This window comes from Onychomys torridus, chromosome 1, assembly GCF_903995425.1.
Source record: "Onychomys torridus chromosome 1, mOncTor1.1, whole genome shotgun sequence".
In the NCBI taxonomy this organism is placed as follows: Eukaryota; Metazoa; Chordata; class Mammalia; order Rodentia; family Cricetidae; genus Onychomys; species Onychomys torridus.
The window spans coordinates 40,464,723-40,489,758 of record NC_050443.1 but is presented as its reverse complement, the minus strand read 5'-3'; the positions used below and the strand labels follow the sequence as shown (position 1 = coordinate 40,489,758).

Sequence of the window (25,036 nt, the reverse complement as noted above, 5' to 3'; positions counted from 1 at the left end):
GGCTTCTTTTTAAACCATGTGTGTTAATCTTTGCTCCTGGACTAGACTATCCATTAATTAACATTTTTTGTTTCTCTTTGACCTGACAGTGGACATTCTAGGACATTTTTGTCCCATCTTAAAAACATGTAACAGTGATCCAGAGGTGAAATGATTCGCTGGTCCCATTGTCTCACAGGTGGTAAGTTGCAGGTGATCTGGTCAGTAAATTCTGGAGATCAAAGGCCACTGGGAAATAGCAGTCAGTTGTTCGAAGGAGAATCTGACTTTTGCAGAATGACCTCTCTCTTCCCTTACAGTTTATTGCCACAGTGCTTATGAAGCCTTGTTAATAATGCAAATTACAGCACAGGGTGCACCCTTCATAGTTATGGTTAAGTGATTTCTCCAGGCTGCTAATGATGAAGTGCCAGAGGCAAGCTGCACATGCAGTTATTTTGGTGATTTGTGACCCTCTTTTGTGTATCTCTAACAACTCTATGCATCTCAATTTTGCAAGGTCAACTATAATGAATTTGTCACTGTATCTATACTAATGTTGTATTCCAATACACTTTAGCAACAAAAAATAGAGCCCAAGTATTATATCTTGTGGATGTGCAATATGATGTGTGTGCACATTTATGTGTGTGAATGCTGGTATGCTAGCACTATGCCACATATGTGGAGGTCAAAGGAAAATCTTTGGGGGACCAGGAAAAGAAGATATCAAAGAGAAGGTTGCTTAGAGATAAGCCATGCAGCTCCCTAAAGTCAATGGTGGGCTGAAATTTAAGAAGTAAAATATATATATATATATATTTTAAGAAAAGCAATTTTATTTTTTTAAAAAAATGACAAAAGAAAGCTGGGACCAGAGCATGGGGTCAGTCCATCCGAGCCTTCAGTGTCCTGGTGGAGATCTTGTCTTTTTCAATGATGTGAATAATGACACCCATGCCGGACATGGCATACTGGTCCACAGCATTCAGCATGGCTTGGGAAATGGTTTCAAACAGGTATTCTGGATCCATGTTGGGCTCCCAGAGAGACTCGCACATCCCATACATCTGTTCGGAGCAGGTACCTCTAACTACAAAGTCATCAATCACCATGGGGCAGCCAATGAGGTCTAGAGAGCAAATGAAGGACTTAAAGGTCTTCAGGTCCAAATCAGCAATGATAGGCTCTGTGTTGTAGGGACTAAACCATTTCCCATACAAGAGGTTGGCCACCATGCTCATGAGGGTGTAAGGCTTGATCTGTCGACCTTCCTTTAGCTCATACAGGTTCAGCCGGAATTTGAGGCTCTGGGCAACTGTCTGGACGACAGTAGCCAGCCCAGCCAGGCCTAAGAGCCTGTCACCCAAGGGAAAGATCTTCTGAAAGTCCGTGGTCACCATCTGGGCCTGGATTCCGAAATGCCTGTCCACAGCGATGGCCACACAGTTCTTCCCCTTCATGGCCATGACAGCCCCTCCATTATAGGAATAGACATGATTACACTCTAGTAGGACTCCAATCGTCTCTGCAATTCCTGCAAACCGGCTCTGGCTTTCTGTCTAAAACTATATCTTAAAAGATGGCCCTACAGAAGTTGACCAGGAACTGGGAATGGAAGAAGAAAGCAGTGGGGAAAAGTTAATCAACAGGTAGTGAATTACAGCAAGGAAGCAGTAATATATTTTCAGGTACAGATCATGAAAATCTATGGTAATACTCTGAAAAGCAGAAGAAAGGACTTTTAATGTTTTTGCCATAAAGAAATCATGAGTGCTTGAAGAGAAAGATATGCCCAACCAAATTTAAACATTAGACATTATATGCACAAGTATATTAGTATGGACAATTTTAGGTTCTGGTGATCAGTTAAAATAAACTCAAAAATTGAAAGTAAATTGTAAGCCATCAAGCAAGGCCCTAAGGAGCCCCCTTTTGTGAATTAAGTGTGGCTGTTGCTCAATGGAAAAAATAAAGAATTGAAAACATGATCTCGAACTCCATCACTCACATAATATTAGCTCAGCTAAACTCCATTACTAATGTAATATTAGCTCAGCTATTATGTCTTCCTAAAAGAAAACAACACTCATACATATCCTATGAACAGCTAAAATCTTTGCATTAATACTTGAATATGATTTTGTAGTGTTTTAGATTTTTATTAATTCAATAAAATATACTTGCCATGCTCTACATCGATTAAAATAGTAAAGATGAAATGAGGTGTGCTTAAAAGTTACTATGGTACACATTACAATTCTGTTCATTAAGACTGCTATTTAAAAACACAGAAGATCTAGAATATTCTTTTTCTCCCAATCAATCTACATGGAGAATTAGTAAATTACAAGTCTCCCAATTTCAATTGTGCTCTATTGAGACTGATATCAGCACAGAGATGGTTCAGCGGGTGAATCGCTGGTGCTCACACATAAGATCTAAGTTTGAATTACCAGAATCCAGGAAAATCCAGACAGGAGAGGAGGCAAGCCTGCAATCCCAGAAGTCCTATAGCGAGATAGGAAGCTGAGGCAGGAGAACCTTCAGAGGCTCATAGGCCAGCTAGCCTGTCACAAGCAACAGTAAAACAACAGAGTCCTTGTCTCAAGGGTTGGTATCCCCTGAACTGTGACTTTCCTCCTTAGAGGAGCTTTGCCTGCAGATGACTCTTGGCTGCAACCTCCAGCAAGATGGCATCACATCAACAGGTGTCAATCTCTGCCTCCCTTAAAGTGCGAAAGAAAAAGAACACAAACGTCAGGTGGGATGCAGAAGACAAAGGACAAATTACCACAGAGAGATCCCAGACAGGAATTAGGAAGCTTGGGGGCCAAGTCTTGACTAGAAATGTTGTTTAAACTGTCTCAGAGTTTCTACCTTCTAAAGAAATTGAAATCTGTGTTGAAAAAGTACATGTGACAAAGCATTTAAAAAATACAAAATGATTCATAAGTACTAAAAAATCAAATATCTTAACTCATTAATTAATTAGAAAATTATTCATAAGTACAAAAAATCAAATATTTTAATTAACTCATTAATTAATTAGGAAATCAATAAAATACCAATACTTGTTAAAGGAGCATTTTAGAGGGTGCATATTTGTGGAAATTGCCATGAACATAGGTTTCAGCTGAGATTGTTGTGTCACACACAAAACTAGCAAAGCCCTGCTTAGAAATCAGTTACCATCTTGGGATGGTAGCTCTTTTCATCAGGCAGAAACTATTTTAGTCCTTACTGGACAAGAGCAGACATGTCAACAAGTCCCTTACTGTGGCTGCTGGGACATGGAGTGAATCATCTGGGTACTGCCTACTGTGGGGCTTATTGTAACTGAAAATATGGTAGGTCATAATTCATACAATTCAGTGATTCCAAATATATTAGGGCTTTTTCAATTGCAGACATGTGATTTGGTTTTGATTCATGATTACTCTAAGGATTACCCAAACAAATAAATGAACAAATCCACACAGTTTTCTGTTGCTAAATATTTGTGATGAAGATGTGCATGCCTTACATTCAGTTCATGATGAGCTCGTCAAGAAGACAGAATCCACTCCCCACTTAATTTCCCTACCTGCTCCAGCCGCAGATTTCTCCAGATTTTTTTTCCTTAAACTCTATCGTGAACTGAGTAGTCTCTGCAATAGGAATATCTGCTATCTGCTGTCGTTGTAGTATTGTCATATTTCAGGGGGCATGCTCAAACCTCCTCTACTCTTCACATTTCATTCATACATTTTATTTTTCCCCATCAGTATTTCAGCCTGAGAGATCTTGTAATTCTCTGTGAAAAACAGAGATGCACCTTTACTTACAGTGGGTTCCTGGTAAACTCAACCCAGTATGAAAAAACAGCTAGTTAAAGTGCAATGACTATGACTAGTTTAGCACTATAGCTTAGCCACAGACTAATCTATAGAACATTGATCATCTCCTTGGTGCCTGGGACTAAGTGGGAGCATCGGGAGAGTGCCTCACATCCTCATTTCTAGCCAGGGGAAAAGACAGAATCTGCTACATTGAACTCAACTAATTTCCAATTGGTTCCTGCTGCTCATAAACAAATGTTTCACTCATGCACTTGGTTGCCTTTAGGTTCTGAGTAAACCCAAGACAAATGGCTAACTGAGGTGCCCATGAAGACATCAAAGCAGATGCTGGCCTCTGGCCATCAGGTTCTCCCAGCTTCTCAAGTACCTGTTACAGAGTCCTGGTTCCTCTCAGCACTTCTACACCCGCCCCTAACCCTGAATCTTTCCTACCATTGAGTTTCACTTCATTGCCCCTAGCTTCTCTTTTACGTGGTTGTAGAATATTATTTTAAGGTGTGTTACTTTTGTTTACGGTGCATTTGTTTCACTCTGTGAACCTGTGATATTGTGCCTGTCTAAAACACCTGATGATCTAATAAAGAACTGAATGGCCAATAGCAAAAATGAGAGAGAGATAGGCAGGGCTGGCAGGCAGAGTATATATAGGAGAAGAAAAGAGATAAAGGAGGAAAGGATCTAGGAGCCAGAGAAGGAGGAGGACATCAGGGGCCAAACACCCAGCTATGGAGCAAGCCACAGAGTAAGAGTAAGATGTACAGAAGAGAACAGAAAAGCCCAGAAGCAAAAGGAAGACAGGATAACGTAAGTTAAAAAAAAAAAAAAAGCTGGCTAGAAACTAAGCCAAGGTAGGGCTAGAGGGCTAGGCATTCATAAGTAATAATAAGACTCCATGTGTGAATTTATTTGGGAGCTGGGTGGTAGGCCCCCCAAAAAAGAGCCAAAATACCAATAACACTATATAACTCAGCCATCTTGGCTATATACTCTCCTGGCTTCTCTCTTGGTTCTCTTTGCTCTTTTGGTCATCTTTTGTCTCCTTCTCTCTTCTCTTCCTCTCTTGCTCCTCATTCCCCATCCCCTTCTCATAGCCCAGTCTATTCTGCTATGCATGTCTAGTCTGAACTTTTCCAGGACCTCTGGTTGAATTCTCCCTCATATCTACAATAAAAACCTTCTCCACAATCATACCTAGAAGTGGTCATGACCACATTGTCTGTATATTTCTGTGGGTTTTTCCAGAAGTACTCTGTAGTCTGAGTATGAGTAGTTATTTATGTATTTGGAAGGTGACCTCTGAATGCTCCATTCATTAGAACTGTTCTATCAGAAACCATGTCATTAGCATTAGCATATGGGCAAGGCCATAATCAGGAGATAGTAGAATGGCTGGATGTCTTTCTGCTACCATTTAAAAATCCTCTTTTTTACTATTCTTTCCCCATATAAATCTGTCATCTTGTGCAGTTGATCAGGAGCCATCAGGTATCAGTTTGTTCTTAAATGAAGTAGCCTGGGACACAGTAAATAACAACAATTTTAAAAGAGCTGTCACCTCCTCAGTCCTCTCTAGTGTTAGGTTTCAAACCCAGTACAAATGGCTGAGGTGCCTATTTAACATAGCAAAACTTTCAGGCTCTCCCTGCCTCCCTCAGTCCTTACCTGTTACAGGACCCTCCTTGCTAGCATACCCTGCCCCCATCCTAAACTTCTGCAGCCCAGGGGCTGGGCTGCCTTTCTGCCAGTGGCTCTTCCCTATATAATCTAACCATTTCAGTTTACCCTCTCTTTGTAGCTTTGGGCCTCTTGGCTGCTTCACCTGGCTCCCCTCTCTCTCCTTTCCCTTCTCTTCCCCTCTCTCCTCTCTGGGCACAGCTCAGTCTAGACATGTCTATAGATGGAAGTTTCTGTCCCACCTGGTCCCACAACCATTCAGTCCCAAATAAACACACAGAGTCTTATATTAATTACAAACTGTTTGGCCTATGGCTCAGGATTATAATTTACTAGCTTTTACAACTTAATTCAACCCATTTCTATTAACCTGTTTTGCCACATGGCTTCATGGCATTACCTATGTTCCATAACATTGCCTCCTCATCCCCACCTGCCCCCCCCCCCGGACACAGCACTCAGAGTCTCCTTGGACCCTGTCTTTCTTCTCCTTGTCTCTCTGCTTAGATTCCCAGCCTGGCTCTATTCTGCCTTGCCATAGGCCATAACAGCTTCTTTATTAACCAATGGTAGCAACACATATTCACAGTGTACAGAAAGACGATCCCACAGCACATGTCCATCTGAACTCTCCCAGATGCCCCTGCCTCTGGCTATGCTCTCGCATATAGCTATAATAACCCTTCTCCTCCACTATATCTAGGAGTGGTCATGATCCTTTCCTTTCATTTTTAATTTCTACTTATCATTCACCTAGGAGCAGCATGAAGCCCAAATGTGGCATGTCGGGATGCTGGCTGCTTTCTCTGGCTGCTAGATTAAGAGTATTTGGACACTTGTCAAAAGTGACCAGCTATTGTTGAGGCTTTAGTTCCTTGGTAAAGTACTAATCTAGCATGCAAAGCATGGCTTTGGGCTCAGAAATGGGTTTGTGGATTCAGGATGAACAACATAGGCACAGGCATTTTTACTACAACAGAGTTAGGAAAGGATTATTAAAATACCATAGTTTTGCAAGTAAGTGAATTACCTAATATGTTATATACTTTTGTTTTGTTTTTTGTTTTTCAAGACAGGGTTTCTCTGTGTACCTTTGTGCCTTTTTCCTGGAACTCACTTGGTAGCCCAGGCTGGCCTCAAATTTACAGAGATCCACCTGCCTCTGCCTCCCGAGTGCTGGGATTAAAGGTATTTGAATAATAACCAAAATATTGAATTAAATCATAATGAGAAAAATATTAATCCATGGTAGGAATCACTTATTAAGGGGGTTTCATCTTAGTAGGAAACTGACATTGGATCATGCAAATTTCCCTGACTTGTTGTGTACATACCCCTGTTAAATATGAATACGCTCGAAAGGAGCTGATGGCATGAAAAGAAAAGTGAGCAGTATGAAGTGTATCTACCCTAAAGGCCTTCAGCACAGAGAGCAACCTGTTCTGTGGTTCCGTGTGTCCTCTGAGAGGTGGTATTTTGTTCTGTACCCCTGTGCACATATGTGCCCAGTGTGTGAATGTGGATGATGTACATGTGAATGAATGGATGTATGTTTTATGTGTAGAGTGTGTAAATGTGGCCGATGTGAATGTGTGGATGTGTCTCGTATGTGTTAATGTGTAAACGTGTGGGTGTGAATGTGTGGGTGTGTGTGGTGTGTGAGTCTGAGGATGTGCATTTCATGTGTGTTAATGTGTGAATGTGCGGGTTGGAGTGTGAATGTGTGGGAGTATGGTGTGTGTAGTATGCTAATGTGTGAAAATGTGTGTTTTCCACTGGAAGCTGCTCCCACAGACCCCTCTGAAGACATCTGATTCTGAGCAGGAGCTATATATATACCCTTCCTACTCCATGCTGTCTTTTTCTTGTGTTTCCAGTCCTTTCTGCTTTCTCTGGTTCTGAGCATTTTTTAAGGGTCCCACATTTCTTCTCTCAGCCTATGCAGGAAACTTTCCTTTCCAAAGGGTGCAATTTTCACTTACCTGAGTCCACTTTCAACTAATACCGTAACACCTCACAAGTCACAGGAGTCCCTTCTAAGAATCCTTAGCTTTCCAATGAGAGATATAACATGATGGAGGAAGATATCATGGGGAGAGAGAGAAACCCAGTGCTAGGGAAGTTGCCAGGAATCCCCAGGGATGACCCCAGCTTAGACTACTAGAAATAGTGGACAGGGTGCCTGAACTGAACTGGCTTGCCCCAGAGATCAGACCAGTGAATCCCCTAACTGTCATCACAGAACTTTTCTCCAGTGACTGATAGAAGCAGATGCAGAGATCCACAGCCAAACACCAGACAGAACTCTAGGAGTCCAGTCAAAAAGAGAGAGAGAAGAGGGATTCTATGAGCAAGTGCATCAGGGTCATGATGGGGAAACATGCAGGGACAACCAAACCAAATAGTGGGAACTCATGAAAGTTGGATCAATGGCTGTGGAGCCTGCATGGGACTGGACTAGGCCCTCTGCATGGCAAGACAGTTGTGTAGCTTGATCTGCTTGCGAGGCCCCCTGGCAGTAGGATCAGAATCCATCCCTGGTGCATGAGCAGGCTTTTTGGAGCCCACTGCCTATGATGGGACACCTTATGCAGCCTTGAAGCAGGGGGAAGAGCTTGGACTTGCCTACTGGATGTGCCTTCCCATGGGAGGCCTTATCTTCTTGTGGAGGGGGAGTGGGGGTGGGTTGGGGGAGAGGCTGGGGGACAGGAAGAGGGAAGAGGGTGTGTAAGGAGGGAAGATTGGTGTGTAAAATGAATGAAAAAAATTTCTTAATAAAAAAAAGTATCCTGAGCTTTCTTCCTTTTCCTCCATCAATTTGTTTCATTTATTCATAAGCTATAATCATCAAAACATTCTTATTATTATTTTGAATAAATAGCTATGTGCTAGATCGAGAATAAGAAAAATCAAATATCTCTCTTCCCTTCTCTTGTGCTTTCTTTGCTGCTTTTATTCATCTGGTTGAGTTTTGAGTCCAACCTGGATCGTTTTTGTGTTTTCTGAATAGTTTTTTTGAACATTTCTTATAAGGCAGTTCTGTTCATTAAACATATCCTTTAACTTTTGCTTTCCTGAGAAAAGATTTCTCCCTCACTTTGGAAGGAATTCTGTCAGATACCGAATTCTGGATGGGTAGCTGAATTTTTTTTCAACCAGTGGCTCCGTTGGTGTCCAAGGCAGTTCTTACCTTTCTTTCCCCCACATTTAATGTGGATTTTCTTTCTTCTGACTCCTTTCAAGATTGCACTCTCATGTTTGATCTTCATGTAGTTCACATATACTATGCATAGATGTGGATTTTTTTCATATTCATCCTCCTCAGTATCCTCAAGGTTTCTTGACCCCTGGTTTCTGTGTGGACTTAGTTCCGGGAAGACTTCATGTGTTACTGTTTCTGATAGTTCTCTCCCTCTGCCTTTCTTATCCCATCATCCTTATGTGTCTGTCATACCGTTTTCACGCACTCCATTCTTCTTGAATCTTCTGTCCCGTACACTTCTCTCCTCCTCCTCCTCTTCTGCATTTCTGTTTTGGAAGTGTCTGCTGCCATTTCTTCAGGCTCAATGGTGAGCTTCTCATCATCTTTAACTCTTCTATCTGCACTTTTGTGTGTCCACTTTTGCACAGGTCTACTGTACCCATCAGACCCATTAGCAGATGAGCAGTGTAGTATTTTCAGTCTGTGTGTCCTGAGCATCCCGCCACCTGCCCCTTATTTTATCCATCTTCTTACCCTGTTGCTGGCTCAAGCCAAGATTTCTGTGTCTGAGGTACTTCTCCAGTAAACTGTGGTTCTCTACAGCTCCTGTCTGTCTTCTCAGTTCCGAAAGCAATAGCTTGCTGTTTGGCTTTGATTTCCTGGAGAATCTAAGGAATTTTTGGTTTTTCAACTTCCCTACTGTGAGGGGGACTAAAGGCTTCCAGGCTCCTTATTTACCAGCATAGTAACTATAAGTCTCAATCTATATCTTCCTAAAATATATGTAAGAATATACCTTATAATCTGCTTTTTCCTTCTCAACGGTGAGTCTGAGCAGACATAAGAGATGATGAAAGTGAGAAAGTATTCTTAGGGTTCAGACTCTGTGTGGATCACATGGAGGAGTGGTAGCTTTGAACTTTGTATTCATTTAGACCTGTCTTCCTTCCTGTCTTTCCATATCCATTAAGAGACTTGAGAACAGTTTGTGGTTTGCAACCTAGTTATGTGATGTGTGAATGTAACTATTGTGGATAGTTTATACTTTCTCTGACAATCTAGGATTGCATCATAATACTTCCTAAAAGTTTAAACAACAACCAGAATGATCTTTAAGCCTCCAAACTCCATATTGCAACAGGCACTTAATGGCTGTTAACTATCAGTCATTGGAAGTAACTCAGTCAACAAAATTGACAAATGTGTTTGACTTCTTCACATATCCTTGCTGTGTTCTCTTACAATACACAATATACCAGATAGAGAACACGTATGTGTGTGTGTGGGGGGGGGGAGCAGGAAACAGAGAAGAGATAGAGACATAAGTCAGGGCTGTTCTAAGAGCAACAGTGACAAATGATAAGGGTCTTCTCTAAAGAGTGGCAGGCAAGTGCAAATGCCCTGTAATAGGACACCCTAGAATAACAACCAGCCTGATGTCACCTGGAGGCAGTGTTTTCAGCAGAGGACAAAGACTTAGTATGTGCCTTCAAAGATTGTTTGTTGAAAGTTGTGTGTGGAAAACATCAGAACAAGGCCCATAGAGGGAGACAGTGAAAAACAAAAGATGATGGTGATTTGAGCTGGTGTGTCAGAAAAGATGAGGTGTGTAGATTCTGAGTACAGGTCAGCATATAGGAACCAGGAACAGGTAACAGAGCAGAGAGAAGAAGGAGCAAGCTATTAACTTACAGAACAAGGAGCACTGTGGGAGTTGTTTATGGTAGGCAATTGAGAGCTCTGTGGACAAACATTAAGTTTGGCATGGTCTAGAGCAGAGGTTCTCAACCTTGGGGTCAAGTATCAGAAATCCTACATATCAGATATTTACATTACAATTCAAAACAGTAGCAAAATCACAGTTATGAAGTAGCAATGAAAATAATTTCATGGTTGGGGGTCACCACAACATCAGGAACTGTATTAAAGGGTCACAGCATTAGGAAGGTTGAGAACCACTTTTCTAAAGTTTGATCACCTGCAAATATTGAATGTGGGTGTATTCTAACTTCAATGCAAATGCTCGAATGTCCATTCAGAACTTACCAGTACAGAGATGTAATTAAACCATGAATGGGCTGGAACTACCTCAGGTGCAAATGAGGAGAGGGAGGGGAGGAATGGTCCAAAGGTGACAGGGAGAACCTTCCTGCATTAAGGGTTGCTAAGGAAACACGAAAGAGCAGCCAAGGAGACTGAGGAGAAGTGCATGACAGTGCCGATGCAAGGCTCATCTCTGCGGTCACTTGACTGCACTTTCTAGTGTCCCCCCTACTTCTGAAAGAGCCTTCTTAGCCAAGTGGCCATTTTATGCATCTGAGAATAGCTGTAGCTTTGTGATGCTACTTACCCATCATGAATGTATAAAGACTATCTTCCTTGTCTATCCATTTCCAAGGACCATCCTTCAAGACTCTGCATATTCATCAGCGCAGCCCTGCAGAACTTGGCACAGCCTACAGTCCTACATAATAGGAAATTAATTTATTCCTGTTTCCCTATCTGAGTGATCCCTTACTTAATTGCTCAGAACAGTTCTGACTTTTGCTTGTTTTCTAGTCAGCTCTGCAATTAGACTTTATCCTATTAGTATCTGTGTTGGTTTGAATGAGAATGGCCTATAGGCTCATATATTTGAGTGCTTTGTCCCCACTTAGTGGAAATTTTAGGGAGGGATGAGGATATGTGGCCTTGTTGAAGTCTTATTGGAGGAAGTATGTCACTGGGTGTGGGCTCTGAGGTTTCAAAAGCTCACACCTGGCTAAGTCTCTCTCTCTCTCTCTCTCTCTCTCTCTCTCTCTCTCTCTCTCTCTCTCTGTGTGTGTGTGTGTGTGTGTGTGTGTGTGTTTGCTGCCTGTGGATCAGGGTATAAATCTCTCTAGCACTAAGCCTTTTTGCTTCTTGCCATGATGGTTGTAGATTAACTCTCTAAAACTATAAGCAGTTATTCATATTGTGTATTATAACAGAGAAGTGTGTGTGTGTGTGTGTGTGTGTGTGTGTGAATTTTGTGTCTAGCCTTGGGTCTCATCCCTAAAATTTCTCATTTTGCATATGAAAATAGTCGAAGATCTGAAAAAGTCCTAAACCCAAAATATTTCTAGTACCAAGCATTCTAGAAAAGGGTCATTCAACTTGTATGTATAAAGTTTGAGACTTGCTCAAGGGGGCCCTGGCAATGGGATTAGGATCTATCCCTGGTGCATGAGCTGGTTTTTTGGAGCCCATTACCTGTGTTGGGACACCTTGCACAGCCTTGATGCAGGGGGGAGGGATTCGGACCTGCCTCAACTGAATGTATAGGCTTTGCTGACTCCCCATGGAAGGCCTTACCATTTTGGAGGAGGGGAAGGGGAAGGGGTTGTGGGGAAAGGCTGGAGGGGAGTGGGAGGAGTGATGGGAGGGGGATCTGTGGTTGGTATATAAAATGAATAAAAAATTTCTTAATAAAGAAAAAAGAAATAAAAAAAGTCCCCAGAGTTAATGTACCTTATTCCTGGGATCTCTCCTACTGTACAAGAATTCTGCTCTCTCTTCTTTGTAAGCCCTTATCCAATGGATCTAAAATAAATTTCTCTCTAAAACAAAAACAAAATAAAGTTTGAGACCTGAAGTCCAATCTGTCCAGTCACAGAAATCACCAGAACGGTTTCACTCAGCAAGTATATAGAAGTTAGCATTCTATATCTCCTATATAGAGAGCATTCAAATATCCTAGAAGCCGAAGAATTGAGAAGTGAGGATGGTGTTTTGTTCTCACAAAACCCATTCACTTTCAGGGAAAAGTGATCAAGGGCATTTTAGTAGGAGTATTTGAAGTGGTCCCAGTTTCCTTTATGTTTCTGTGATATCATACTCTGTCCCAGAGAAACTTAGAGGAAGAAAGGGTTTGTATCACCTGTCAGGTTACTGCCCATCACTGAGAGAAGTCCAGGAAGGAACTCAAGCAGAAAACTGAAGGAAACATTGCTAAAAGAACACTGCTTGCTGTTCGGCTCTCATTGTCTTCTCCTAGCTAGCTTTCTTATACAGCCCAGGTTGACCAAGGAATGTGGACACCCACAGAGGGCTTGGCACAATCAAGTGACAATCTAAACAATCACCTACAGACATGCCCACAAGCCAGTGTGATCTGGGAAATCCCTCAATGAGACTCATTTCACAGATGATTGTGGGATGTGCCAAGTTAACAGTTAAAGCTAACTCAAACAGAAAACACTAAGGAAACACAAGTGATTTTTTTCACACGCAAGTGCTTGAGAACCAGGATGGTGAACTTAATAATTTTATTCACATTTTAGATGAGATGTAACTACTCAGAGAATAGAGAATGAAAAGATGTCCTAATTTTTGGCCCCATGGAATTATTCAATAGTACTCTATACTTTGGATCCTCAATACAAATATACATAATATACATAAAAGTGGAGAAATATTGTTAATGACACAAGTAATTGACACAGCTCTGATGCTTTAAATTCTCACTATATGTGGCATACAACTGTATTTGAAACTGTCTACACATGGCATCTCATCTTCAGAACTCTGACACAGAACCTGTTTTAATTATTACATTATTATGTCCAGCTGCTTCTCCTCACTGTTCTTTTGACTGTATTAAATATTTTGCCTGAAGTATAAATGGCAGTGGTAAAATATCCCTGATTTTATAGACCTAATCTAATATATTTGACATTGGTTACATCTGTGTAAACACCATTTAAAAACATACATAGTATTTCTACTAGCCTCCCAATATCCTCCCCATGATACATTCTGGTGGTTGAATAAGAATGGCCCCTATAGGCTCATATATTTGAAGTCTTAGTCTTTAACAAGTAGCTCTGCTTGAGAAGGATTAGGAAGTGTGTCACTGGAGTGGGTTTTGAGGTTTCAAAAGCCCAAATCAGGCCCAGTGGCTTTCTCTTCCTGCTGCCTGCAGATCAAGGTGTTGGCCTGAATGCCTCCATGCTCCCTGCCATGATGACAATGGATTAAACCTCTGAAACTGTAAGCAAGCTCCAATTAAATGATTTCTTTTATGAGTTTCCTTGGTCATGATGTCTCTTCATAGCAATAGAACAATAGAATAGACATATATTAAGCATATCCTATATTGTGATAGTTTGATACCTTGAATCTTGGTGACATTGAAAGGACCTTCCCTCCCAGGGTTAATTTGTTAATTCTAGAGGCAGCAAATGGCTCTCAAAATCTATCTTTCTGAGTCTATGGTCAGGCACTCTCATTCACCATTGGTAGAAATGCAAGGACCCACAGCCTTTACCCAGCCAATGTGAGTGTGAGATCCTGGGTTCAGTTCTGAGCAAAGGGGTGAGGTAACTTCTCCTTCTACCTGGTAAACTGAGAGATGGTAACTGAGGACATGTAAGAGATTCCTCAAAACATTAAAAGTAAAACTATTATATGAACTATCTGTCATGTTCCGAGTAATACTCAAAGGAAATGAAATCAACATCAGAGACACAACTGCCATGCTTACTGTGGCACTACTCCTAATAACTAAGATATGCAAACGGCCAACCACTCTTCAACAGACGTGGTATGTATATACACAGTGGAGTATTTTTTTTTTATTCAGCCATGAGTTCCTTTGAAATTCATGACTTCCTTTTTCATTAATTGTTTTTACATAGATATATGTACATGCATATACATATATGTATTCCTAAATAGCTAAAAACAACCTATACTTGGTATGTTTAATGTTCGTTCTCTGTATTTTTTTCGGGGCTGACCATTTGATATTGAATATCCAATTGGTGTACACATTCCTGGAGAAGACTATTTCTCCCACTCTCAGCATTCCTTATTTGCCTGTGGCTCGTGTTGGGTGGAAGCCTCATGGTCTTTCCGTCATCCACAGCAGCATGCCTGTTGGTGTCATCCTTGTTTAGCTCCGCTTTAGGCAGCCATCTTGGTGAGACTTTATGATTGTAGCTTCTGACATTACTAGGAGACACAATCTCACAGCAAACTCTCAGGAAGACTCGAGAGACTCTTTCAAGGAAGCAGTAGGGTCTAAAAAAAGAAGGAAGCAGATGTCTAGTAAATTAAAAGCAAGAATTCTAAACTTCCAGATATTCAGACTTACTAGTAGAATAGCAGTTAGGCAACATTGTGGTATGACCTGGGTCAATTAATTCGTATTTATTAATTACAGCAAAAGACACAGCAAAAGAAAGCAGAAGCAAGCAATGAAAGAGAGCCAAGCATGGGAAATAAAAACGGAATATGAGAGACAGTGATTTCAGGGAAATCAGAATCCCCTCTTGGGGATTTTAGTTTCATCAATAAAAGAACTTAAGAAATGGATTCAAATGCAAGAAGCTCAAGGACAAAATTATTAGAGTTTAAAAGAAAAACTCCCAGGGCAATCAAGCCATAAATCTCAGCAACTGCCCAGCGGCTAAGAGAGGAGAGAATGAAGAATAGCCATGCCTTTTATGCCAGCATGGAGGTCAGACACATTGTAGACAAGCAGCGGCATGGCAGGGAGGAACGGAGCTTTAAGGAAAGAGTAAGGAAGCCCAAAGTAGCATGGAAAACCTGCTTAGACAATAGATAGAAGAGAGGGAGATGCTATGTTCTTCTGAATAATTTAGAAAAGTGGATAGACTTGCAAATCTGCATAGTGGTGGCCCTATTTGTTACTGTGCTGGGCGTGGGGATTGGGGAAATTAAAAATACAGTGTCTCATTAATACAATAATTACTCCACCTAGCCGTTGAGCAAGGCTCTAGGAAAAGACAGCTACCCTAGGAGTGCTACCGTGGCCAGGTGATTAAACCCGGCCCTCTGGAATATTGGCTTTCCACCCAAGCCGGAGATTCCATTCTCTTCAAGAGAAGTTTTCTTTTAAGGAGTTTTTACTGCTATTTTAAGGAAGGAGGGAGACTCAAGATAGAATGTAGCACTTTTCCTCATAAGAGCAGAAGTTTATAATTCAGAAAACATGAAAGGCTATAGTAAGTGAGAATTGAGAGACAGCAGAAGACAGAAAGACAGAAAATGGGAAGAAAGATACATTAGCCAACTTGTGCAGTCTAGGAAAAAACACCTGAGATCAATTCTTTCCACAAGAGAAAAAGCTTTTTCTGACTCTTAGTTGGTCTTGCTGTGTTTGTGTCTGGGGGGAGGTAGGGAATCATGCTTTCAAGCACCCGGCAGAGGAATCTGCTCACAGCACAGTCACTAGAAATCAAAAGGGGGAGAAATGGGCTGGCGTCCCAACATCCCCTTTGAGGGAGTGTCCTCAGTGACATTACTCCTTCTCACCGAGTGCACCTTTCACAGGTTCTACTGACTGCCTACCAATGCCAGCTCCGTGAACAGTAACACGCAGGCCATCAGCAAATTCGCACTCACACCCCAGACAAGCATAGAACCCCAAGGAGGTGATCATGTCTTCCTGTTCTCTCTCTCTCTCTCTCTCTCTCTCTCTCTCTCTCTCTCTCTATTCTCTCTCTTGGTTTTGGTTTTTTTTTCCAGACAGGGTTTCTCTGTAGCTTTGGAGCCTATCCTAGACTATCTCTGTAGACCAGGCTGGCCTCAAACTCACAGAGATCCACCTGCCTCTGCCTCCCGAGTGCTGGGATTACAGGCATGTGCCACCACTGCTCGGCCTTCCTGTTCTCATAGCCCAAAAGCTGAACTATTTTCCATGAACTATTGTGGAGAACGTACATCTTAACAAATGTGAGAGGTTTTGTTTGTTTGTTTAGGTTTTGATTTTTCGAGACAAGATTTCTCTGTGTAACAGCCCTAGCTGTTCTTGAACTGGCTCTGTAGACCAGGCTGGCCTGGAACTCACAGAAATCTGCCTGCCTCTGCATCCTAAGTGCTGGAATTAAAGGCATGTTGGATCATCACCCGACCAAATGTAAGATTTGTGTGATTATTTAGTTATTTAATTATTTAAACCTGCAGTCCTACTTTCTTTTTATAAATGTTCCAGTGCCACCAAGAAGAGATGCAATCTTTGTGGAGTAGAGCCCACATGGTGGAGATTTGTACCTGTGCCACGAGTTTTATCTAAGTGGGTTATTTTGATAAACAATTGTCATTACTATCTGTGTAGAGTATAGTCTCACTACTCCCCACTACCTCCATTTAATCACACAACAGTTGCCTAACCTTTTAAAGGAATTCCCTCTGGCTTTGGCCCATCCCATAATGAAAATCTGGCTGGTGAGCATACATCTAAGCAGCAGCATCTGTAGTCATAACTCAACAAATGTACCCAGACAAGCTAGGCACATAGGACAACAAACAAATCAAATGTGGCACAAATTGCTTAACAACTGAGGACTGGGTTTCCATCTTTCACTTTAACAAACATATAAAAAAATTATTGAGAAATGTGACATATCTTCCATTAGGACTGAATTTAAAAACAATACAAAGATGGAATCATAAAACTGCCTCTAGGGCATAAAAATTGCCAGGAAGTTGAGGAAATTGGCAAATAATTACTACAGAATAAGGAAGACTATCTAGCCTCTTAGGCTGTTTTTGTGTGCCAGGAATCTGTTAAATAATATTCACAGACATAAATGTCAATGTTAATGCTGTAAATTTCCCTGGATACACCACGTAGGGTGTTTGCTATTTTATTTTTAGAACTTAAACATATCAGGCCCGTCGTGGTAAAATCAGACAGGAACAACACTGAACAATAAATCCCCCAAAGAACAGAGATTCACAGCACCTCACATTGACTTTGCCCCTTTGATATGTTATGCCATGGGAAACTGGATGAAAGAACTGCTATTCTTTATTGTTAACATTAGCTGGTTTGTAAAGTTTAAATTTGTTTTCACCAGAAATATAGTATAAACTGAGCATCTAGTAATCTGTAAAATACATGTTAAGAACCTGAAGGAGAGGACAAACCGAAAGCTGAGATTTTAGAGTTATTCTCCTTTCTTGAAATGGTTGACAAGATCTTACTGAGAATTTTCTTTCTCCTCCTCCTCTTTCTCCTTCCCCTTTTTCTTCTTCCCCCTCTTCTTCCTCTTCTTCTTCTTCTTCTTCTTCTTCTTCTTCTTCTTCTTCTTCTTCTTCTTCTTCTCTCTCTCTCTCTCTCTCTCTCTCTCTCTCTCTCTCTCTCTCTCTCTCTCATCTGCTCTCCATTCATATATGTTCACCTGCATACATGCACACTATGTGTGTATGGCAGGGTAGGGTGGGGTGGGGTAGGGTAGGGTGTGAACTTGCATGTGGAAATCAGAAGTCAATGTGAAATACCTTGTTTATTCTTCACATTATTTTTGAGACAAGCTCTCTCTCACTGAACATTGTTGGTTCTTGCTGATTTGGCTAGGTTGGCTGTATACTGAGCCTCAGGAATTCACCTGTGTCTGGGATTACAGGAGCCTGCTACCACACCCTGCTTTTTATATGGGTGCTGGAGATCAAAACTCGAGTCTTTAAGCTACCACAGCAAAGGCTTTCCCAACTAAGCACATCTCCAGCCCTTTCCTATATCTGACATGAATGTTATGTAACAGTGTGGTCCTCTCCATTCATACAGTAAACTCATAGTATCCTGAAAGAGAGTTGTGGTATGTGGAGAATAGGAGGCCCCTCCCTTGGGATTGTCATGCTGATTCCAGTAAACTTTGGTGACTCTGGGCAAGTTTCTGTGCTTTCTGTCCTCCTGCCCTTACTCATCTCTGCTGGTGACAGTCAAGTGGAGTCACCTATCTCAACCTTGTATGCTTGAGAAGAAGGCGATAGTAAATAAATCCTTACAGATAATTAAGGGTCTGGCAGAAGAGAGTTCCTCACCATTTCTAGAAAGTCAAAGGTTTTTTGACAGAGCATAGCAAAGCATCCAACAGAGGTAGATCTCAGTGTCCACAGAACTGCTTGGACTTTGTAAAATACAGAGAGGCAAGCACGAACTGCTTTAAACTATGTGGTCCCAGATTTGCTGCAATCATGAGCATCTATGCTAGAAACCCAAACTCTGCTCTCCAGGCTCACAGGATAGGCACTTTATTTACTGAACCAGCTCCCCAGACTAAAAGTGGACTTTTTATGGTCAGCATATGATCATAACTTCAAAAAAATTCTACTGTGAGCTACTAAAACTGGAGAGGCAGGAAGGTCCCAAGGTTGAGACTACTCTGAGCTACACAATAGGACTCCCTTTCAAAGCAAAAAAATTTTAAGGAGGAGATTTGGGGTATAGTTCTGCAATACAGCATTTTCCTGGTATTCAATGGCCTTGAGTTTGATCTCTAGTGCCACAAAGAAAAAAAAAATCCAGTTCCCTTTTTTTACTTAGACCATTCACTATAAAAATGATTGATGATACACTTGGATTACTACAGTTACATATGATTGTTTTCTTCTTGATCAATTTTTTTTCTGTAGATTCAAAAACAAAACACAGCTCTCACCTTAAAGAGAATAAGAGATAGTTTATATTTTTGAGCCATTTTGAGTGGCCATGGCCCAGGAATATAGATTTATATTACTCCAAATTCCATGTTCCAATGTGGAAGCAGCTTCATGGTGTTTTATAGTTCTACAGGGTGTAGAAAGTCATAAATCACACTAAACTGAAAATATATTAGGAGGCACATTTGAGAGGTGGTTACAGCAAGATGTGAAGATTTTTCTGTAAGCCTCAGATGCTTCTCATGACATTTTTAGTTTCTGGGGTGGTGGAAACTAGGGGTCTGCTGCGTTCATAGATTTCCAAGAGCTTTTGATCCCTTAGTCACAGGATGTTAGTTCTGACATAGAAGTAGGCAAGGAAAAGCTGGCTATTCAAGAGACTGACACTAGCCTGAATACAGTAGTTAGCCTGTGGACCTGCAACATTCCAGTCTTTCCACACCACTGTATTTCAAACCAGTCATTTGGTCTTTGTAGATCCATCTTCTCCAGAATTCTTGTTGACACTTCTCATGTGCTTACTATTTACCGACATTTTTACTTTTAATTTAGCACTTTCTATGAGTCCATATGAGTCTGATTTCTTTATGTCTCAGTTAAACTTTTCCTTGCGTTCCAATCACATTTCTGATACACCTTCTGAAGGAACTTGTAATTCTTGGATGTTCTTATTATAATCCATGAACAGCCCTTAGCACTTTGACAAATTTACCTGCCATTCAAGTTTCCAGCAGCTTCTACTCTAGGTAACTTGACTTTACCTGATTCTCCTTGGATGCACCCATCTCTGAAGAAGTCAGGATCCAGCTTGCTATTGTTGTGGGGCTCCTCACAGTGAGAGCAAGGGCTGTCTCTGACTCATTTGTTCTTGGGACTCTTTTCCTCCTATGGGGGTTCCTCATCCAGCCTTGATATGAGGGTTGGTGCCTAGTCTTATTGTAATTTGTTATGCTGTGTTTGGTTGACATCTCTGGGAGATCTGATCTTTTCTGAAGGAAAACAGGTGGAATGGATCTGAGGGAGAGGGGAGGTGATGGTTGGGGGGTGGTAAGAAGAGAGAGGGTGAACTGTGGTTGGGATGTAGTATATGAAGAATAAGTGAATAAATAAATAAAACAAATATCACAATCTGTATTTGAGCAACCAAAAAGAGTTTCATATAATTAAAGTATATATTATCAAAGGGAAAAAAAGAAGTCAGGACCCTTATCAATCCCTAATGTCCTTATCCTTATCTTCCCATACTTCCTGGAGGTCTCCCAAAGACATACTGGCTTTTCAAATTGAGGTTCAAGGGAAAGTAAAGGGTTTGTTTGTTTTACTCTTGATCTGAAGGCAAGTAGTCAGTATAATACATATAGCTATGTTCTAATTTGACTTTTGCTACTTTGATAAAACATTATAACCAAAACCAGGTTGGAGCTGAAAGGCTTTATCTGGTTTCTACTTCCAGGTCATAATTCATCACTGAAGGAAGTTAAGGCAGGACACTGGAGGCAGAAACTATGGATAACAATGTTTTCTTGTTTCCTCTCTGGCTCACTAACTGACCCACACTTCGATAGCTTTCTTATGCAAACCAGAATCTCTGCCTACAGAAGAAAGACCATCCTACCTGGGGATGATGCTGCCCACAGTGGAACAAGCCCTTCTTTATCAATGGTTAATCAAGAGAATGGCCCTCAAGACACCTTTAAGCAAATCTGATCTACACAATTCCTTAATCAATGCTTTCCTCTCAGATGACTCTAGGTTGTATCAATTTGACAATTAAAGCTAGCTAGAACAAATTGTTTACAGCTGAGTGAGACATGGGACAGTGGGATGATCATTAACCCACGACTGAAGAGTGAGGCTGGCACAGGTGTTTCTTTGCTATGCGATGTGCGCTAATCAAAAAGTTGCATAAGTGAGAGCTGTAAGTGAACATGAGCCTGTGCAATGAGGAAGATCCTTGTGTGTATCATTTTAAAGCTCTGTGATTCAGGCAAAAAGTGGTGTTTGGAAGAGATGCATGTATTTAATAGTGACTGGGCACCTCCATCCTCAGTCATTTTATTAAAGTCAGAGACATATTTAAACTATACATGCCTAGCACAAATCTCCATATTGTAAGTGGAACATTCTTAATTCCAAAGTCAGAAATCTGACATGCTTCAAAATCTTTCAGAAGCTTTTGAATCCTGATCAGATGTCACAAGTGGAAAATTCCACATTTGACCTTCTCTGATGAGTTATAATTGGAATGCAACTGCATTAAGCGCTTACATTGTAGAAAATTATCATCAAGAAATGTGCACAAGATGTATGAAGCCTAAGTGAATTTTATGTTTAGATTTGCATTTCATTTCTATATCTCATATATATATATATATACATATATATACATATATATATATATTTGAACATATTCTAAAATTAAAAATTCCCAATTCTGTCTTAGATAAGCAATTATCATCTGCAGTGCATCATGATAACCATTAGGCATATATTCTTGTTCCCACAATGCTAGCAGCTTTTCCACGAAAGAGATGGAGACAGATGAGGGTAGCATGGCTTGCTGTTTTTCAAGTCAGATCAAGCTTCTGGTTCTTTCTTCCATGTTCTAGACACTTGATACTTAAATAGTTACAATGAGTGAAGAGGGCTTTATATGAATGAAAACAACTGAGAAGAACCAACTATACTGTGAATATCTTAGAAAACATTTGGCTATTGTACCTTGTATTATTACATTTATTAAGCGGAGTGTTAAGAAGGTTTTTATATTTTATTTTGAATAATCATTTCAATTGTCAACATTTATGGAGTACTCTATGACAATTCAGTGCTTATTTGGTAAGAAAACTGACTCTGCTGAATAATGCGTGTCTTAAAGAGTTTGCATTCACTGTGACAATTGCATAAACCCCCTAGGATACACATGTAGGGGCACAACTAGACTTACTTCCTTTTATTTTATTGGATGAGAACTTTGTCTCATAAGGCTCTGAGTAGTTCAAGTTGGAATGAGAGAGAATGTGCTACATTGCAAGGTGTAACAACAGTACTGAGGCAACATTCAATTTTTGTACTTTGATGTAGGAGACATTCTCTCAGGTCAGATCTGATCACAGTGAAAACCCCATGCAGTGAGTGGATGCAATCAAGAAACAGAACCCAGTAATGTCCCTTGAGTGTTACACTGGTGTATTTGAGAACTCTTTCTGTGATTTTTTTGGCTTACAGGGATCTCAATTAGAGGTCAGAAGTAAGGATGAGACACCATGCTCACAGCCAAAAAAGATAAACACCATGGCTCCTTGTATTAGAGCCCAGAGCCACCAGACATCACCTGTCCAGTTAGCCATTGTCATTTATCTGGGATTCATTTCACATCTAATTAAATGAATCTGAGGAAATAAAAGTCCAGTTTACCCAGAGAAAGCTTTAAAAATGAAGTGATATTGTTGCCTTCCCCCACTGTCTTCCTGGAACTGGGTAGTTATTCCATGAAAGCATCTATGGTTGTGTATTTTAAGTGTTTGGTGCAAGTTTCTAAAGGGACTAACATTTGTACTTTCCCTCAGTGCGTTTGCTGGGGTGCATTTAATATATGGAGCATAGAAACCCTAAGGCCTCATGTTTTTATTTACAGAGATGTGGGATATTCTGAAAGGAGCTTGGACGTAAAGAACTTCAGAGAAAATAAAAGAACTGTTAATGTCTTCTCCTGCCTCCATGTAGTCTTAGTTGAGGATGGAGCAAACACAGGCTGAGCAGCAGCAGGATAGGGGCCTTGTTCCTAAACTTGGGGATATGGGTGTTTGTTGTTCAGATTCCAAGTGAAAACTGCCATTTCCAACTCAAATGAGAGCTGCCACTAATTTACTCATCTGTATTCATCTGTCATTGTATTCCATCCATTTACAATGATTGCTGGAAGGTCAGATTTAGCAGCTCAGAATAAAGGGACAAAAGGCAGGAAAGAGACTGGCATCGGGCCTCAACAGAGGAGACAGATCTTTAGTGGCATAACAGCAAGGTACAGCAATTTTCCTGTGTGAAAGGGGAAGGAGCTGGTCAAGTCTCTTACAGGAGTGGATGGGGACTTGAGTGTAAGGAAGTTGATATAGCTGTGAAGGCTGAATGCAGTATAAGACAGGCTTGAGGAATTCATGATCCCTTTGCTTTGGAACTGCCTGCTTGGGCAAAGCAGACTAACTATATCAACAAACAGTTCTCCCTGAGAAATGGATGTGGCAGCCAACAGTTGAGAAATGACAGCAAGACAGTCTCAGTGGGACTTCTGGTTTTCTGCAGCTGGGACATTCTGTTGTGGAGGGATTCCACCATCACTACTCCAAAAATAGCACTTACCGAGGGAATCTATAGTGGCCTCCACAACCTGCCTGGAATAAGAACATAGAATAATTGAAAATGCACTATGTGCATTTCCTGCATGTAAATATTCTCCTACCCTGTATTCAGCCATCCCATTTCTAACACACATGTTCAAGAAAATTAGTGCAACTTTCCGTGAAGAACGTTCAAGAATATTCACAGCATCTTGGCTTTCAAAGCTCTTAATGTCCTCCAGCAGAACAGTGGACAGATACACTGCAGTGCCCTTGTACAGTAAACACCACTTGCAGGAAAATGTTATGCCCAGATTATCCCCCAGAAAGACCACCAAAGACCAAGGATGTCCAGAATGCAACAGCAAGGTTTATTTTCAGGTGCACAGTACAAGCTGGCAGGGAACTTGTCCCCAAGTACTCATCCCCAAGTGCTCGTCTCAGCAAGGCAGGGAGAAGTTGCTCTTTCTTTGTGATGCTAGATTTATAAAGGCAAAATCATGAGTTCCTCTAGGTTGTAGGGGAATAAGAACAGATACAATTCTAATTGGCTCAATCTTCCCAGGCCTCTGTGTTATCTTATTTTAGTTTGTCTGTTTGCTCTGTCAGAACTTTTACAGCCCATCTCCAGAGCTGAGACATGCTATCTCTGGCATTGGGGCATTCTATGGTTAACCAGTTACTACCAGATGGCTCTTCAAACATCCTGACTTTGTCCTTTGACCTATGTCAGCAGCTCTGAGAATTTTGAAACTCAGGCCTGTTTCAAGCTGGGGTAAGGGACTTGCTTAAAATGGGGGTGCTTTGGTTCTTCAGAAACAAAGAGTAGAGTATCAATAAATACACACCAGAGGTGCCACAGAAATCATGTAATATTACAAAGCTAGACACAGAAACTGCATACTGATGTGTCTAATCACATAAAATTCAAGAATGGTCAAAATCATGTAATGTGATAAAGGCAGTGTTCACTGGAAAAAAAATCTGTGTACGATTGTGATTTCAGAACTGTTTTTCAAATGGCATTTGCAACTTTCTCAGGTCTGCATCTATTTACTACATGGGCAGAGGTCAGAGGACAACCTGCCAGTTGTTCTCAGGTCATCCGGTTTAGCAGCAAGCACCTTCCCTGCTAAGCTGTCTGGCTGGCACAGGTCTTTCCGTTTTAAGAAAAATATCAAATAGCAACAGTTTAGATTTTCTCACCTCTCATCTTATTACATATATATTTCAAGTTCTATCACTTTTAAATTTAAAAAAGCTAAACACAGAGTAGAGTTCTTGCAAGATGTGTGTGACTCTTGAATTCAACTCCCTCCCTTCAATTCTTTTGTTTGTTTGTTCACAAATGTTCCCCCAGTATTTACTGTCTCGGGGAATCATGATCTTGTGTTGATATTATGTCACCACTTCAGAGGTGCTTGTTCTCATTAGTGGTCTCAGGACACAGACTCTGATGATGCTGCATTCTGAAAGACGTGTTTTCATTTCCCTATTGGGACAGCTCCTGAGACATTTACAGTCACACTGTCTTTAAAACCCTTGATCAGTGCTTCCAGGGCACAGCAACA

At 40.9% G+C, this 25,036-nt stretch overlaps 2 protein-coding genes across 2 annotated transcripts in view; one reads left to right on the top strand and one right to left on the bottom strand.

Annotated features, from left to right (window-relative positions):
* Window positions 1-25,036, top strand: part of Gabrg3 (gamma-aminobutyric acid type A receptor subunit gamma3) — a 611,436-nt gene that overhangs the window by 419,117 nt on the left and 167,283 nt on the right. The gene's annotated exons all lie outside the window — the stretch shown is intronic.
* Window positions 852-9,195, bottom strand: LOC118585982 (proteasome subunit beta type-3-like). Its single transcript, XM_036191033.1, has 2 exons — window positions 8,950-9,195; window positions 852-1,541 (listed from the first exon to the last, which is right to left on the bottom strand). Exons 1-2 carry the CDS (start codon window positions 9,193-9,195, stop codon window positions 867-869), a joined length of 921 nt encoding a protein of 306 aa, XP_036046926.1. The 3' UTR covers window positions 852-866.

What these genes read in the sequence shown, in the direction of transcription:
- LOC118585982 (XM_036191033.1), bottom strand. Translation starts at nt 9,195, where the DNA reads ATGCTCAGGACACACAGACTGAAAATACTACACTGCTCATCTGCTAAT. An exon ending in GAATGGAGTGCGTGAAAACG is followed by an intron (nt 1,542 to 8,949) that starts GTATGACAGACA and finishes ATATAGTTTTAG; the next exon opens with ACAGAAAGCCAGAGCCGGTT.